This window comes from Rhinatrema bivittatum, chromosome 2 (genome assembly GCF_901001135.1).
Source record: "Rhinatrema bivittatum chromosome 2, aRhiBiv1.1, whole genome shotgun sequence".
In the NCBI taxonomy this organism is placed as follows: Eukaryota; Metazoa; Chordata; class Amphibia; order Gymnophiona; family Rhinatrematidae; genus Rhinatrema; species Rhinatrema bivittatum.
This window is the reverse complement of record NC_042616.1, coordinates 671,501,709-671,519,532: the sequence shown is the minus strand read 5'-3', so window position 1 is coordinate 671,519,532 and position 17,824 is coordinate 671,501,709. Positions and strand designations below refer to the sequence as shown.

The 17,824-nt window shown below is 41.5% G+C and overlaps 1 protein-coding gene across 1 annotated transcript in view; it reads right to left on the bottom strand.

Moving 5' to 3' along the window:
- The window catches only part of GDAP1 (ganglioside induced differentiation associated protein 1), a 52,510-nt gene that overhangs the window by 24,434 nt on the left and 10,252 nt on the right, over positions 1-17,824 (bottom strand). Inside the window, exons 3-4 of the mRNA XM_029591500.1 lie at positions 14,206-14,379; positions 2,156-2,250 (exon numbers count right to left, since the gene is read on the bottom strand). Of these exons, the coding sequence (XP_029447360.1) occupies positions 2,156-2,250; positions 14,206-14,379 (269 nt within the window). The remainder of the gene's footprint in view (positions 1-2,155; positions 2,251-14,205; positions 14,380-17,824) is intronic.

Here is a 17,824-nt window from a genome sequence, read left to right as displayed (position 1 = left end):
GGGTCGGGGGTGGGTTTTAGGGGGTTTTAGTGTGCCGGCTCACGATTCTAACGATTTATAACGATAAATCGTTAGAATCTGTATTGTATTGTGTTCCATAACGGTTTAAGACGATATTAAAATTATCGGACGATAATTTTAATCGTCCTAAAACGATTCACATCCCTAACACTCATATCTTCTGTATTTGTGATACAAATATGGGTGTATAGCAGTGCTACCTACTGCCATGAGTTCTTGGAGTGAAACATGCTTATTGGTGCAGCTGTATAGTATCACAGTACTGTATGTATATTTTAATATTGATACAGTAATATGAATACATAGTCCCATGGAGTTATGCTCGCTCTCTGAATAGATGAGTCATTTCTAGCTCCTGTCCTGGTCAGCTCTTGGGCAAGGGGGCACAGAACATGCAAGGCCCCATGATGTCTTGGGGGTTCCTGCACAGAAAGAAAGTCTCTTCAAGGCCCTTAGAGTTTTCCTTCACTCTGGTTCTCTTCTGTGCTCCCAGTCAGTCATGACAAAAATTAACTCTTTCCTCAAGTTCTGATGTTCAAAACAAAAATCTTTACTAAACTGAAAGCAGGAAAACAAAATCTAAACAAACTGAAACACTCCAAATATACAACCCCGTCTCTTTCACACACTCCTTCCCGCAAAGTTAAGCTCTTCGGAACAGGTACCTTTCCACCCTGGGCCCTTTCAGTATCTTTTGGGTCCTGTACATCCTCTCAGTTCATTTCTCTCTTCTCTCAGATGAGCTTCTGGCAGATTTGCTTGATCAGTCGACCCTGTGGATTTTTTCCAGGCAGCCTTTCTCTTAGGACTCCTTGGAACACTCATCCAACAATCTCTGGAATCCTTTTCTTTAAGGGGCTCTTCAGATTCTTTCAAACTCTGTGGCATCTCAGAACCTTTTCTTTCTGAACTCTTCCTCTTCTCGCCAGGCTTTCATTATGGAGAGGTAAGACCCAAGAAATGGAGATACCTGTTCCTTTAGCCCTGTGCTAAGGCTGAACATCAACTCAACTCCTGTGTCAATGGGAAGAGGTACACCACATTATCACATCTCATTACACAGACCTCACACATAGGGGCAGGGTCTGGATGGAGACCTCTGACTCTCACTACTGGCAAGGTGACCTGTTGAGGCTACTGCTGCCATACAGTACCTGAAACTAAACCGATGTGATATCTCAGATCGAATGTCGGTATAGAAAAATAAATAAATAAATAGATTCCACTAATGGGCAACTTCTCCAACTAAGAGGGAGAATTGGACACCCCATCCCATATGGACATATGATTATGCATTGCAATCGTATGATAGTATTTTGACTGTAAGTATATGTAGTGTGAATGCATGTGTGATGTAGACTCTAAAGTTATATATGAAAGAAAAAGTAGACTTAGATAAAGAGAAAAGAGATGCTATGAATGCAATGTCAGATATTACAGGCATTAGTGAAGCCAAATGTAAGCATCACTAAGCTGGCCTAGAAAAAGTGTCTTTTTGCATGGAAAAGTTTAGGAATTTGGGAACAATAAAAGAAGTGTTTTAAAAAATCATTGAGGGGAAATTTGGGTGAAAGATGAGAGTTTGATAAAACAAGAGACTTCTGTGGTTCAGGCAGTGCTTTACGCACATGGCCTTTAGAAAACTGTGGGTTTCACATGCATGTAAAAGATTACACAGTTTCACTGGCGTATATCCTGTATGCACATATTTTATGCACCTAGAGGAGAGGCATTCCAGGGCCTGGAGTCTGGGTAGGATTGGGACTTAACCTGCATACTTTCTGATTTTAAAAAGTATACATGTAAATTCTCTCGGCATAACTACCCACACAAAATAGCAGGTACAACTGTGTTAGTGTGTGGTCTTGGGATAATTTTCAAAGTTGACTTATGCGCCTAAGTCCACTTTGAAAATTAGTGTAACTTATGTGCATATTTGCCAGCTAATTTATGTGCAATGTTACAAAATTGTCCACAAAAAAGGATACAAGGAGCAAAAATGTATATAGCGTATGGAAAGAGCAGGAAGCCTGTCACAAGATGCTGGGGGCAAGAGGGTTACTAAACAACGCATTGGACAGAAGCAGTGATCCATAGGTCAGTCTGATGTGATTTGTTTGGCTTGTTTACTTACTTTAAGGCGTTTCTGTTTAGCTATGTAAGCATCCTGCAGATCCGGATTCTCCTGGGCAAGTTTCTTCAGTTCAGATTCTGTGTTGCCAATTTGATCTAATGATGAGAAACATATAAAGGACAGCAGTAAGCATTGCTTCTAAGCCAAATACTAGTTACTTATCTCCCTGTAGAGATCTCTATTGCACAGAGAACCCAGTTAATACAAATGTCTTAGTGGCTATTAGGCATCAGGATTATTTTTAGAAGTCATATGTACTGCTATGTGTTCCTTTCGTCTCCATCTTTACGGCACCTGCTGATTAATTGGTGGCTGTCCTAGCAGTCATAGTTTGTTGTGATTGGTCTACTTATGTATTGTACTGTTCTGATTTTTCTGTATGCTTTATTGTGCCCTCCCCAACACTTGGCATGTGCAGGCATTACATTGTTTAATAAATGAGTAAGACGTTGCTCCGTGATTAAATTTTGACATTAAATGAACTATCATCATCCCATTTCTGGGAAAGATACAATTATAGGTCATAAGACAAGAGCAGAGAGTTATTTCAGTGCTCTTAAACCAGTGGTACTCACGTCCATTCTGAGGTCTGCCAATGGTTCCGGTTTTCAGGATATCCCTAATGAATATACATGAGACAGACTTGCATACAACTGAGATACTATGCATGCAAACCTACCATGTGCCTACTTATTAGGGATATCCTGAAAACCTAACCTGTGTGCACAGGACCAGTGGAACCACCAGGCAAACTAGGCCTGGGCCTAGGGCGTCGACCGTTACGGGTTGCAAGCCTTGTGGGGCCGCCAGCCACGAATGGCAGCAAGGAGGAGGAGTAGAGTTTCAGCTGCTCGCGGCCCAGCGTGATCAAGGCCAAGACTGGGGGTGGCGGCATGACAGGGGGGGGGAGGGCGGCCTCAAGGCAGAAGGTACCTAGAGTTCCTAAACCTCTTGCACCGGTCCTGCGTGTGCAGCCCTCAAGGACTGGAAGTGAATACCACTGTCCTAGACTATCAAGTTAAAAGCTCTCAGGAAGCCCTAGTGAAGTTCAGTTTTAGCAACAAACACTGCTCAGATTGATTCTATAAGTATCCAGGATTAATTATATGTCAAATTTCTTATTACAGGCAGCTACATTATACATACTCTAATTACAAGATCTCTCTTTAATATAAGCATGTAGGGGACAATTAAGTAACATTGCACATAAGTGAAGTAGTATATAAGCACATAAGTTACAATAATCTTCAAAATGAACTTATATGCATAAGTCCACTTGAAAATTATCGCAGAAAAATTCTGTGCACATAATTACATCTGCTATTTGGTAGGCATAGCTTTGCCGAGATAATTTATGCACATATTTTTTTAAATCAAAACGTATATGCAGAAGTCCCAAACCATGCAGACTTCACCCCCTGGCATGCCTGTCCCCCTATGTACATAAAAGTAATTTTATGCACGTGTCAGCTGCGTGGTTTTCTAAAGGGTCATTTCTGTGTGTAAAGCCCTGCAGATGTCCCTTTTAAAATTGCCCTCCCTAAGATTAATGGAACATAGCAAAATTTACCAAGCATATTCAGATTAATTAATGTTCATTTGCACTACTTCATTTGCCAGTCTTATTCATAAAGATACTGTATTTCTCCTGGGATGCTAAGTTTTAGCCTCAAAGGCATTGCTGTTATTTTTATAGAACTTCTGAACACTTGCAGGCCATTGCAATAAGACGCGTGCAAAAAATGGTGTGTGCCCATTTCCCTAACACTTGCGCATCCACATCCCCTGTGCACCCGATGCAATACATAAATGAGAGAGAAAGTGGAGCAGCGTACAAAAAAAAAGCGTGCTAAGGAGAAATATGCACTTCTCGTGCTCAAAAGCTGGTGCATGGTTGTCTAAACTGCAGGTTCCTAATGAAAGTGCATTGTTTACATGAAGTTACAGAAATATGCAATCCATGTTAAATACCAAAAGGAAAGCAATCCCCCATGATTTTTTTTAAGGTGTCCTTTAGCTAATCATGCTCCACTTCACTACTCCCTATATAATTTTTTTTATTTTGTGTTCTAACCACAAATAACTAAATCTTATACTAATTTCTATAAACATCTCTACTCTACATTTATCGCAATACAGAGGACCACAATTTTTATATTTCTCATGACTCCCTGACTGTGAGTAAACTTTTCTCCACCTCCAGAACTGGAGTTAATTTTCCCATATTAAAAAAATGTGCATTGGGTGCCCCCTTTGGGCGCACTTTCCTGCACGGAGCGGTAATCGCTAATGTCTTAAATAATATGGAATTTAAATGCAATGGGCGCTAGCTGGTACAGGTTTGTTAGGGCACACATTATAGACACTCTAATCTCACTGCTGCGTCGGACACTATTATTGCGCTCACAAAATGCACGCTTAACTGCAAGTAAACCCATGTACTAGGCTGGACGCACCTTACTGCATCAGCCAATTAATTTGATGATTTTCCACTAGGTCATGCCAGGTCACCATCCTGGAACCTTACTGAACGTGTTTCTTTTTCTTCATTGCAGTTGGAATGAAAATTGGACCTGCTGCTGACTCCAATCTGGTATCATTTTTTTTTTTCAGAAAATTACCATTGACTTGAATGTAGACGCAGTAACATAGTAACACAAAGGTCCATATGTGGTGCATGTAACTTCTCCTGGATACTCAGTGAAACTTACACACATCTCCCACTGAATATACTTGGATAAAGTTGCACACGTAACTTTACAGGCAAAGTTAGGCCTGCTATTTTTCCAACCAGACTTGTGCGTGTAACTTGAACCAAGAGAGCACTCAATATTTGTGTTTACTGACTAAAGTTTAGCCCCGCCCCTGGAATGCCTTCCTCTATTGATGCCCTGTTTTGTCTGGATAAATTTTGTGTGCACGAAAAGTTGTGCATACAAAATGTATGCCATAGGTGGGGGAAAATGTTCTAAGTTTGATTTTTGTGCACAAGATATGAAAGGTTATATACACAAAAGCTTTGAATATTGACCTCAAAGTAGATGACAGTAGATGAAGACCAATTGGCCTATCCAGTGTCTCTAGTTATACCTTTCCACACTGCTAAAAAAAAAAAAAATATATCCCAGATGTGCTAGATTGCTTGTAAGATATCATTTCTTATCCAAGACAGTCCTTGTCTTCCTCCTTTGTACTCAACCTTCTTAGGTAGAAGAGCAAATAAGGAGGCCAAATACCTTTGCAAACATGATAACACATGCATAAACAGCAACTAAATCATGTAATCACTTTTCTAAATGTCTACCTTTGTTATTTGCTGTTTTTTCACACATAATTTTGTGTTTGCAAAAGCATTTGCAAAATGTATGCAAAATGGCCAATGAGCCGAAGAATCATACAAAAGAGTTTGTTAGTGATTTTCACACTGTCATGGTCTCACCTGCCGTGCAGCCTCACCGTGTCCTGTTCCGGTCTGCTGTGACAGCTCCCCACCAACATAGGTCTCCAGTGAACTCTGCCCCCAGCTGCCCGAGCTGTCTCCTCACTGGCTACTCAACTCTGTCTGTGGTCTCCTTCTCCACTGGGGGGCCTCAGCAAGTTTCAAAACCAAAATTAATAAAGCTCCCCCTCACTACTCGCGCCACACCCAAGCTTCAGACAAATTTAGCCCAGCCTTGCAGGAACCACCTTGCTCTTTCATAGAGTTACTCTTTGCTCCTTGACCTTGCCTCTGTCTCCCTTCCTTTCCTTGTGGCCTTCAGGCCTTCTGTTCTTTGATTCCTCTGTGGCCTACTCAGGCCTTCCCATGTCTAGTAGCCTTCAGGCCTTCTCCTATCCTGCCTTTGGGACTTAGTGTTCCTTGTTCAGTGTTGTCTTGTCCAGCCCTGTCTGCCTTGCCTAGTCCTGTCCTTGTCTGGTTTTGTCGTGTCCTGTCCCAGTCCCTGTCTTGCCATTTTGTTGTCTGGACCTGGACTGCATCTGTACCTTATCTAGGTCTTTGTCCTGGGCTTGCCCCAAAAACCAGCCTTGCTCCAGCCCAGCTCCATCTTGCTCTAGCCCAGCCCAACCTTGCTCATGCCTACCCAGCTGAACTCCAAACCAGCCCAGCCTGTTTCCAGCCTCCAGCCTTGAACTGTTCATCCCAGCCTGTTCCAAGCTTCCAGCCTTGTACCACTCTAGTCCAGCTTGCTCCATCTTTTAGTAAGTACAGTCACCGAAACCAAGTTCTGCTGGTTCCCAGAACCCAAGATCCCAACTTGTGGGAGAGGGGGGCTGGCTAGGCAGAAGATAATCCCAGATCCAGCCATATGGGCCTGCACTGCTCCTGAAGGGGTATTCCCTGTTCTCAGCACAGCTCCCCTTGATATATACAACAAACTTACATGCAAAAAATCATGCAATTCAGCAATTTTCTGCAAAACTTAACTGTTTTCTTATGATAAAAGTTCACAATTTCTTTTAGACTTTATTGCAAAGTAAATGCTGCCAATCTTATCTTCATAATATTTCAAAGAGCTAAGATTGCAAAAAATACTTCTCATGGTCTTGACTCATTCCCACACAGCTGGCTGCAGAGTAATACATTGGCCTCAAGATCTCCCCAAAAGTTTATAGTAAACTAAATAGCTAAGATTTCCAGCATAGCTCTTGCCCAGACATCTGGTTTCTGAAGTTCCTGTGGCCTTTCCAGATGGTATCCTGCCACCATCAACCTGCTGCACCTATCAAAGAGGAATGTTCAGATTCCAGACAGATCCAATCATGTGAGCAACCACAGCCTGTCAGACACATCCATCTGCCTGTTAATTCTATCAGAGCAGTTAATTCTATTATCCCGGCCCGCTAGATAGACCTGGCTATGTGGTTGCCTGCATTTTGCATTAAGACTTCTAAATTTCATATTACTTACTTTGCCATTCATTCTGTCAGCCCCAAAATGTGTTCAATCATTTGAACAGAGCACTTTAAATACATACCACTACATCATACATCCAGAATCTCTTTGGTTTTTTGTAATTAAGGATCCTCTATGCATATCTTGAAATATTACAGTTTTAGCAACCACCACCCTTGGCTTGAAAAAATATTTCATGTCATTGCTCCAAAGTCTGTCCCCTTCGATTCTTATAGCATGATCCCCCTTGTTCTAGAATTTTTTCTTAAAAAAAAAAACCCAAAAAAAAGTGTAATTCTTGTGCATTTTTATTACTTTTCAGGTATTGGAGTGTATCTCATGTCTCCTTTGTCTTCTCTTCTCTAGCACATATATATTAGATCTTTAAGTTTCATCTCATATGGACCTTGGTGCAGACTTCCTAGAAGTTTGGTACCCCCTTCTCTGGACCACCTCAACCCTGGAGCTGATGATGTTCAACTGCTATCTAGCTGCACAAGTTAACTGGATAAGCTTATTCAGCTAACTTGCCTACAATATTCAATAATCAGTAGTGCCACTGAATATATTCGGCTATATTATAGTTAGCCAGACAGAATTATCCAGCTAAGTTTAGGACAGCTGAATAGCAGTCCTACACTTTTCAGATGGATAATGCTGAAAATCTGCATTTTGCTGACTAAGGGGGTCATTTTCAAAGGCTTATCGCGTGCGATAAGCCTCTATCGCATGCGAAAGGCCCTTTTTGCGTGCGATAGCATGCTGAGGGAAGAGTTGGGGTAGCGAGGGGAGGAGTCAGGGTGGCGTGGATGCGGACTTGGCAGTGTCTTCGCTGGCGGCGATAAGGTTAGTAATGTTATCATCTCCAGTAGCACGCCCAAAAGCACCACTTTTCATGGTGGTGCTATTGGGTGCGAAAGCCGGCAGCGAAAACACCATGGTGGTGCGAAGGCTGCCGGCTTTCGCAGACCCACCCTGCATTTTTGCTGGCAAGAGAACATAATAGAAATCTCATCTTTGTGAGACTTTCCTCACTCCAAATGACATTAAATTTTCATACATCTCACTCTGCATGTAAAACTGGCCCCTAAACTAGGTATAGTTATTTCTGGTGTTAAAACCGTATGATAGTGCAATGCATGCTATCACACAATGTGATATTGTCGCTCATTTTAATTAATCCCACACAATCCCTTCCCCAGTCCTGCCCCTTCAAAAAATTTGTATTTGCACCATGAGATAATTGTATTCTCGCATGCATTATGGCATTATTGCGTGCGTTAATGCCATAATGCATTTTGATGAATCACCCTGTCAGTCGGCTAACTTTTTAGTCAAATAAAATGATAACCAGCTGATTGACAGCTGCTGACCACACCCAGATATTCAACTGGCACCATAGAAATATTTATCTTAATAATCAGGATTTCTAACATCGAAGATTCCATTAACCGATGGTGTGGGAACACAGCATTCATAAATGGCTTCATTTATGAATATGTTATGATCCCACACCATCAGTTAACAGGATCCTCAACATTGGAAATCCTGATTATTAAGATAAATACTTCAATTTCATTGATTTGCAAGTATAATATGAGATAAGAGCATTTCTAGAGAACACTTTATGTAATGTTCACAATTATTCTCATTACTAAGGTTTACATTGTGGTGTGATTTTGTACAAGATCTCCCTGCGCCGTGGATTTTTCATGACTTTTTAGGAAAAATGTAAAATATTACAAAAAAAAAGTATGTTTGACTCCGCGTGAGCATAATAATTAAATTAAAATAAAGTTGGACCAGAGGTCGATACGGCTTGTTGTCATTGGCAAGCTGAGGTCATGAAGGTCCTACAAATTACCTGTTAAAAAGAGTATACTACTGGGGTTGTTTTGGTATATATGTGAGTGATTTTGTACTATTCAGCATCATCACTGGCCACAACAGCAGAGTTATTCATTAAAGAACTATGTCTATTGGTCCTTACTTACCATAGCTCAAAGATATCCTATGCTTTTTCTTACAACAAACATCATCCTTTATTTTAAAAAAATGCAGGTAGAGTGAATGGCAGAAATGACATCTCAGGCTCTAAATCTGGAATATGGTCATAATGGGCTATAATGTGTTCAGGTAGGAATGGGATGGCAGACAAAGGGGAGAAGTAGCTGTTTATGTAAAAACTATCAAAGCAACTGAAATGTAGCGGGCATGGGGAAAAGAGAAGATGCTATGGGTTGTCTTGGAAAGGAGATATGATACTTTCATTTATACTGATAAGATCTACTGACTTCTGACACAGGCAGAAGAGATTATTAAGATAAGTACTTAAATTTCATGGATATGCAAGTATGAAATATGAGATGAGAACATTTCTTGTAGGCTTCACAATAATAACTCTATTCCTGGAAGAAAATAGTGAAAGATAGTGGACTACAAGATAGTTTTAAACAGCAATATAAAAAATTTCTAAACAAACTTTTTCTCCAAAGACTTGAGGATCTATTTTCAGCTACCGTTTGGCTCAGCTAGTTAGCCGGATAAACATATCTGGCTAACTAGCAGAATACATTCAGTGGTCACACCGCTGAATATACCCGGCTATCTTAAAGTTAACAGCTTATGTCTAATCAGCTAACTAGCCAAGCCGCACAGCAGCTAACTCCGAACATGGGCCTTTTAATGCAAGCAATGTCTTTAAAATTCACTCCTATATATCCACTGCTCAGCTACTATCCTTTTTCATTGTGTGTATGTCTTTTTTGTGTTTTGGACGTGTTTGTATGCTGTATGAATAGAACAAAAACATACTGCTGATACGCAAAGTAAATATCATTCTTATTGTAGCTACAATCTGTCCTGTGTTTTGTAACTTTATCTTTTTGTCTTTTTTAGATTCTGATTTCCATTTCTATTCTGTGGTCGGGGGTATACCTGTTTTCACCTGTTTTTCTTTTTTTAGTGTAGACAGATAACACAGCTGCCTCTGTAAGGGTTTCAAGTCTTTCAGTTCCTAGGCTCTCAATAAATGCATGGATGCATACCTGAAGTTGACTTGATGCCCATTTGGGATTTAAGAATCTAAAGACTTAATTGGATTCAAAATCCAATGTCTTGCTTTGCATGCTTGAGCTGTAGTTTGTCTTTAGAGCATCATTTTTTATTTCCCTTCTTCCCTCTGCCACTCCCTATGATATGCTGCTGTTCTATCACCTAGACTAGAGACGTTGGAGGAGAGGAGGAAATATCAAAAAGAGACCAAGAGGAACCCAGAAACTACCAGATGTGACATCCATATCCTTAGAAAAGGCCCAAAAATGTAAATCTTCAACTTATTGACATATAGAAAGACATGATTTAATGGACTATAGTCAACATGGATTTACCCAAGGTAAATCCATGTTGCCTAACCAAGGTACAGTCTTGCCTAACAAATCTGCTTCATTTTTTGAAGGGGTTAATAAACATGTGGATAAGGTGAACTGGTAGATGTAGTGTATTTGGATTTTCAGAAGGCATTTGACAAAGTCCCTCATGAGAGGCTTCTACGAAAACTAAAAAGTCATGGGATAGGAGGCGGTGTCCTTTCGTGGATTAAAAGCTGGTTAAAAGACAGGAAACAGAGAGTAGGATTAAATGGTCAATTTTCTCAGTGGAAAAGGGTAAACAGTGGAGTGCCTCAGGGATCTGTACTTGGACCGGTGCTTTTCAATTTATATATAAATGATCTGGAAAGGAATACGACGAGTGAGATTATCAAATTTGCGGATGATACAAAATTATTCAGAGTAGTTAAATCACAAGCAGACTGTGATACATTACAGGAGGACCTTGCAAGACTTGAAGATTGGGCATCCAAATGGCAGATGAAATTTAATGTGGACAAGTGCAAGGTGTTGCATATAGGGAAAAATAACCATTGCTGTAGTTACCCGATGTTAGGTTCCATATTAGGAGCTACCACCCAGGAAAAAGATCTAGGCATCATAGTGGATAATACTTTAAAATCGTCGGCTCAGTGTGCTGCAGCAGTCAAACAAGCAAACAGAATGTTAGGAATTATTAGGAAGGGAATGATTAATAAAACGGAAAATGTCATAATGCCTCTATATCGCTCCATGGTGAGACCACACCTTGAATACTGTGTACAATTCTGGTCACCGCATCTCAAAAAAAATATAGTTGTGATGGAGAAGGTACAAAGAAGGGCAACCAAAATGATAAAGGGGATGGAACAGCTTCCCTATGAGGAAAGGCTGAAGAGGTTAGGGCTGTTCAGCTTGGAGAAGAGACGGCTGAAGGGGGATATGATAGAGGTCTTTAAGATCATGAGAGGTCTTGAACGAGTAGATGTGACTCGGCTATTTTCACTTTCGAATAATAGAAGGACTAGGGGGCATTCCATGAAGTTAGCAAGTAGCACATTTAAGACTAATCGGAGAAAATTCTTTTTCACTCAATGCACAATAAAGCTCTGGAATTTGTTGCCAGAAGATGTGGTTAGTGCAGTTAGTGTAGCTGGGTTCAAAAAAGGTTTGGATAAGTTCTTGGAGGAGAAGTCCATTAATGTAATCTACCATTTGGATGCCCTGTCTCCCAGTCTCGCAAGGTCTTGCAATTTCTCACAATCCTCTTGTGATTTAACAACTTTGAATAGTTTTGAATCAGCAGCAAATTTCACAAATAGTTATAGCTACAAGAAAGGATATGATACAATGCATGGATATAAACATTACAATCTTAAAATAAGAAACATAAGAAACATAAGAAATTGCCATGCTGGGTCAGACCAAGGGTCCATCAAGCCCAGTAGGGATGTGCAGAGCAAAATTTTATGTTCATATTTTTTATGTCCGAAAGGGGGTCCCACTTGCGGCCAATATGGACATAAAAAAAATCCAATGAGTTGGGTATATGTACATATGTGCAAAAAAAAAATTTAAACCCCCTCCCCCTCCTTAATCCCCCCCCCCAGACTTACCACAACTCCCTGGTGATGGAGCGAAGAGTGAGGACGTCATTTCTGCAATCCTTGGCGAGAAGCATGTGACGTCGGTGGCACGTCGAGTGACGCGGCGTCACGTGATTCCCGGCTCGTTCGCGCCGGACGGCTCGTTCGGCCCAAAAAGAACTTTTGGCCAGCTTGGGGGGGCCTCCTGACCCCCTCAAGCTGGCCAAAAGTTCTTTTTTGGGCCGAACGAGCCGTCCGGCGCGAACGAGCCGGGAATCACGTGACGCCGACGTCACGTGATTCCCGGCAAGTTCGCGCCGGACGGCTCGTTCGGCCCAAAAAGAACTTTTGGCCAGCTTGGGGGGGGCCTCCTGACCCCCTCAAGCTGGCCAAAAGTTCTTTTTGGGCCGAACGAGCCGTCCGGCGCGAACTTGCCGGGAATCACGTGACGTCGCGTCTGAGTGACGCGGCGCCACGTGATTCCCGGCTCGTTCGCGCCGGACGGCTCGTTCGGCCCAAAAAGAACTTTTGGCCAGCTTGGGGGGGCCTCCTGACCCCCCCAAGCTGGCCAAAAGTTCTTTTTGGGCCGAACGAGCCGTCCGGCGCGAACGAGCCGGGAATCACGTGACGCCGGCGTCACTCGACGTGCCGCCGACGTCACATGCTTCTCGCCAAGGATTGCAGAAATGGCGTCCTCACTCCTCGCTCCATCACCAGGGAGTTGTGGTAAGTCGGGGGGGGGGGGATTAAGGAGGGTGAGGGGGTTTATATTTTTATTTTGGCTCAACAATCGCGATTTCCCACATATCAAACATATCTATGTTCGATATGTGGGAAATCCGATCGTTTATGTCGAATCAATTTTTTAAGTAAAAAAAAAATATGAGTTGCGTTTTACTAATGCGGTCAATCCGAATGCACACCCCTAAAGCCCAGTATCCTGTTTCCAACAGAGGCCAGTCCAGGCTACAAGTACCTGGCAAGTACCCAAACACTAAGAATATCCCATGCTACTGATGCAATTAATAGCAGTGGCTATTCTCTAAGTCAGCTTGATTAATAGCAGTTAATGGACTTTTCCTCCAAGAGCTTAGCTAAAACTTTTGTAAGCCCAGCTACACTAACTGCACCAACCACATCCTCATCATCATTCTGTAGATCAGCAGAAACACTGCCAGGGACTAGTGTGAGTTCAAGGATCAGTGGTTGAGAAACACTGCTATCCAGAAGGGCTGAGGAATTCTATTCTCATCCTGAGCTTGCTGCCAGAGATCTGTTCAGACCATCCCATCCTCCCATGGGCCCTACTGCTGCCAGAGATCCCTTTCAAAATGATGTCTGCACAGCAAAGGATTGTCTGTGTGTAGGGTAACCAGCAAGTTTCTGCAGACCAAAGAGGATGGTAAAAATGTATTTCAATAACCTACATGGAGCAACAGCTGTGACCCAAAACAGCAGTGGTATGACTACATCAGAATTCCGAGAAGGTATTTGGGTAGGATTGCACACCCTAAGAGTAGTACTACAACAGCATTGGACTTCCAAGAAGGCTGAGTTAATCTGAAGAAAGAACCGTGATTAAAATCCGAACCAGAGAGGGCTCAATTCATTTGGCCAACAGCCTCACTATTTTTAGTGGGTGTATTGCAAAATTTGGTAATAAGAGCTTGGAAGGACCTGGATGATGGATTTAATACTAGGCTTGCAAGAATCATAAATGAAGATAACAAGGACTGAAATGGCCTTCCAGTGGAGATGAGGGGTTGGGGGGGTGTCCACAGATTCTGAGCATGCTTAGGACTAATACTACAATGTGCTTTCATTTGAAATGACATAGACAATTTCAACAGCATAGTCTATGTTGTTTCATTTTATGTTTTAAATGAAACAACAATAAAAATCGCAACATTTCATTTTTCTCTTGTTTTTAGTGCACATTATTTCTGAGTAGCATGCACTATCTGCAAACAGGGCACACTTTTCAGAAATACTGAGCACTATTTGCTGAAACAAATAATGAAAGCAAAAAAAAAAAAAAAGCAGCCAATGAAATGAGAACTTCCCCACCCCCACCCAATGAAACAAAATTACATTTTTTGGCCTTCACACTCCTGTAAGATACTATGTTATAAAGAGCTAAAAAACTTACAATAAAAGATAAGTATGGAAAAAAGCATACATTTCACAAAAATATATACATACTGCGAATTCTAGTGGTGGCATAAGCTGGAATCATAGAATCTACAGTTAATTCTGGATGTAAAATGCAACCATGAGTGTATGCATCCATAGGCAAGGAGTCCAGGAGCTCTCTGTAGTGTTGCACCCTTGGATAATACATACTTCCTTCTTCTGGCATTAGTCTTGGAGTAGTTTCTGAAAATACATAATCAAGGTATTGTGGTTGCCTTGCTAGTCCACTTGAATATGTAGAAATAAGAATCAACAAACAAGTTGGAGGTGATAGCCAAATAAAATATATCAGCTAGTATACAACTTATTTGTTGAACTTTATTTCTGAAAATAAATATATGAAGCTAAACCATTTCGACTTTTAGCAGAATTCAAGAATGCTAATAAGGCAGCATAACATAGTATTGCATTTCTAAATGTATTGTCAATACAAATTAGCTTTTTTAAAATATTAATTGATTGTACTTAAAAGCTGAAAGGTTACTGAGATAACAAAAATTATGCCTTTTTGGTTTTTGTTTAAAGAAAAAGTGCAATATCACTGAAGATTAGGGCATAATTCACCATGGACTTTATCCATAGACAAAGTAAGGAAGAAAAGCCTTAAGAAGTAATTTTCAAAAGGATTTCTACATGTAAAACTGAGTTTTACATGCATAAATGGGCTATTGAAAATTGCTACTTTTATGTGCAAACTCCTTTGAACATTTATTTATTTATTTATTTGTTTATGTATTTATTTTAAAAGATTTGTATTCCACATTTCTATATTGCATTCAGAGTGGATGACAAGTTTCCATATGTATAATAGTTAAAATAAACAATAAAAAACAAACAGAGTCTAATGAGGAAACGCTGAGATATACAAGCTCTGAATGAAATTAATCTGCTCATGCTGGTGCTTCCCAAACTTGAGAAAATAAGTGAGTTTTTAATGCTTTCTTCATGTCTTTCGTACAACAAAAGGAGTGTAGTGTTTCAGGTAAGGTATTCCAAACACATGGACTGGCAACAGAACGCCCTGTCTTTGGTGATAGTTAGATGTGCCAACCTTGCTGAAGGCATGTTGAAGATACAGAGAAGAGAACACAGAAGACACCTCTGATCAGGATGCACTTCTAAAGTGAGCGAGAGGACCCATTTGATGTATTCACTGCAGTAAGGATATCAGTTAAGGGAAGCAATCTGAGAAATGCTTATATCACCTGCGGAAGCAGCACCTGCTAGATTGGCATCAGGGGAGGGTAGCCTGTGGACACCTTATGCCAGTCAAAGTAAAAGCCATAGGAACGGGTTTAAAAGGGGAAGACTTTTCCCCAGGCTAATCCCACAGCTCCTTCCAGCAGTCAGGTGGCAGGCCAGTAGCCTCCTGCCATGCGTCCAAAGCAGCAACCCACCTAGAGGAAACGGGGTTGAGTTCCATAACACTGTCCTGGGGCAAGAGGCAGGCAGCATCAAAAGTAGTGATGAGGAGCATTGGGGAAATGGTTGCCCTGAATGACCAGCCCCTGAAGGTAGTGGAGAATGTGGGCTTTAAGCATCTGCTGCTTGAATTAGCCCCCAATTACAAAATCCCCTCCAAGACTACAGACAGTAGGCAAGTTATCCCCACCATGTACAACCAGCGCCATAGTCGCATCCAGATGCAGCTGGCTAAGGCAAAGGGGAGTAGCATGAAAGTCACCAGCGATATCTGGAATAATGTGAATACTACAAACACTTACCTCTCCATGATGATATACTGTTGGGAACTGGCTGAAGCAGAGGCAGGCAGCAACTCTAATGGAAACCAGGCATCAAGGTGCAGGTGGGCTAAGCTGCGCACACACAGGTGATGGATAGGTCTCATATCTTGTGCAATATTGTATCAGCTATAAGAAAGATGCTAGAGAGTTGGCAACAAGGCCAGAGAGGCAGGAGTCTTCATGCAGGTTTCTTTGTGACAGAGTGGGAAAAATATGATAAGGGCCATGGAATATGTGAGGCATTCAGAGGATCCATTGCATTGCAAACTTGCTGCACCTGGTAGTGAGGGATGTCCTGGGGCTGGGGCCCAAGGAGCATAAGAATCTATTCCTGAAGGACCTTATAGAGAGTTGCAGAAAAATAATGGGGCATTTCCCTCAACTGTGAAGGATGGGTAGCTTCTCCGTGAGAAGCAGGAAAAATTTGGGATGCCTCATAAACATCTGAAGCAAGATGTTGGCACCCACTGGAACTCCATCTATATAATGCTGCAGAGGTTAATTAAGCAGCAGACACCCCAGATACAGCAGATCTGTATCTGGAAACAGAGATATGGATCACCCCCCTGTGCCATCATGATTGAGTAGTGATGACAAAGCTGGTAGAAATCCTGTCGCCCTTCAAGGACGCCATGGAGGATCTGAAGTTAAGAAGTGCCATCCTGATCAGGGTCATCTCTATAGTAAATATTCTGGAGGAAAAATTATAAGTTTTCCATTAACATTTTATTTATTTATTTATTTATTTAAAAACTTTTATATACCGGTATTAGTATGCATACATCATACCGGTTTACAATGTAACTTTAAAGGTAGAAATTACAATGAACAGGGAGGGCGAACAAGGAGGAGTATACAAAGAGCAGGAGGTGGAGGAATTAAAGCAGTAAATAAAAACTGCAACGGACTATTTACAGGAATATACAAGGCGTAGGCAAGATACTTGCAGAAGTCATGGAAGCAAAGGTGTTGCGGTTTCTGGACTCTCTGCAGCAGCAGGTGCAAGTGAGACTTTAAGTTCTATGAGAAAACAATAAATAAATGCTTTCCATACTTTGTGATCCATGGGTGAAAGATAGTCTCACCTTCCAGTCCTTGCATCACAGATTTATGAAGGAGATGCTCGTAGCTAGGCTGCATGAACAGGAGCGCCAGAAGCAGAGCCAGATGCACATTGAGAAAGTAACACAGGAAAGAGTGGCCATCTCAGAGAGTAGTGCAAGCATGCACAGCACCCTGTTAGATACCACTTCCTCTCCCACCTCAATATAGCAAACCCAGGTTGCCGACAAAAAAATCATCTCTCCTGACACAGAACATAGCTAAAGTAACTGGGAAGAGACCCTCAGCCCATCCTAGCAAAGGAGAGCCCAGGAGAAATTTCTGTAACATGCTATCTCACAACCCCCATAGAGGACATGGACACAGATGTGCTGGCATATTGGGCACACAAGTCTGGCCAGAGCTAGCCAAGGTGGTTCATCACTATCTTTCCTGTCTACCTACCAATGTAACTGCATCCTAATCGAATGCATCCTAATCGAACGAAAAAAACCAGGACCCAAATCCATCCAATCCCTCCAGATAGACAACATCCACATACAACTTAAAGACAACGTAAAAGACCTCGGCTTCTGGATTGATAGTGAAGTATCCTTCAAAAAACACATCTCAACTAAGACAAGTGAAGGTTTCTACAAACTCCAAATACTCAAACACCTAAAACCAATGCTTCACCACAAAGATTTCCGAACCGTCCTACAGTCTCTCATCTTCTCCAGTATTGACTACTGCAATGCACTCTTGTTAGGCCTACCCAAAGCGACCTTAAAATCACTTCAAATTTTACAGAATGCCGTAGCAAGAGTCCTAACTGGCAAAAA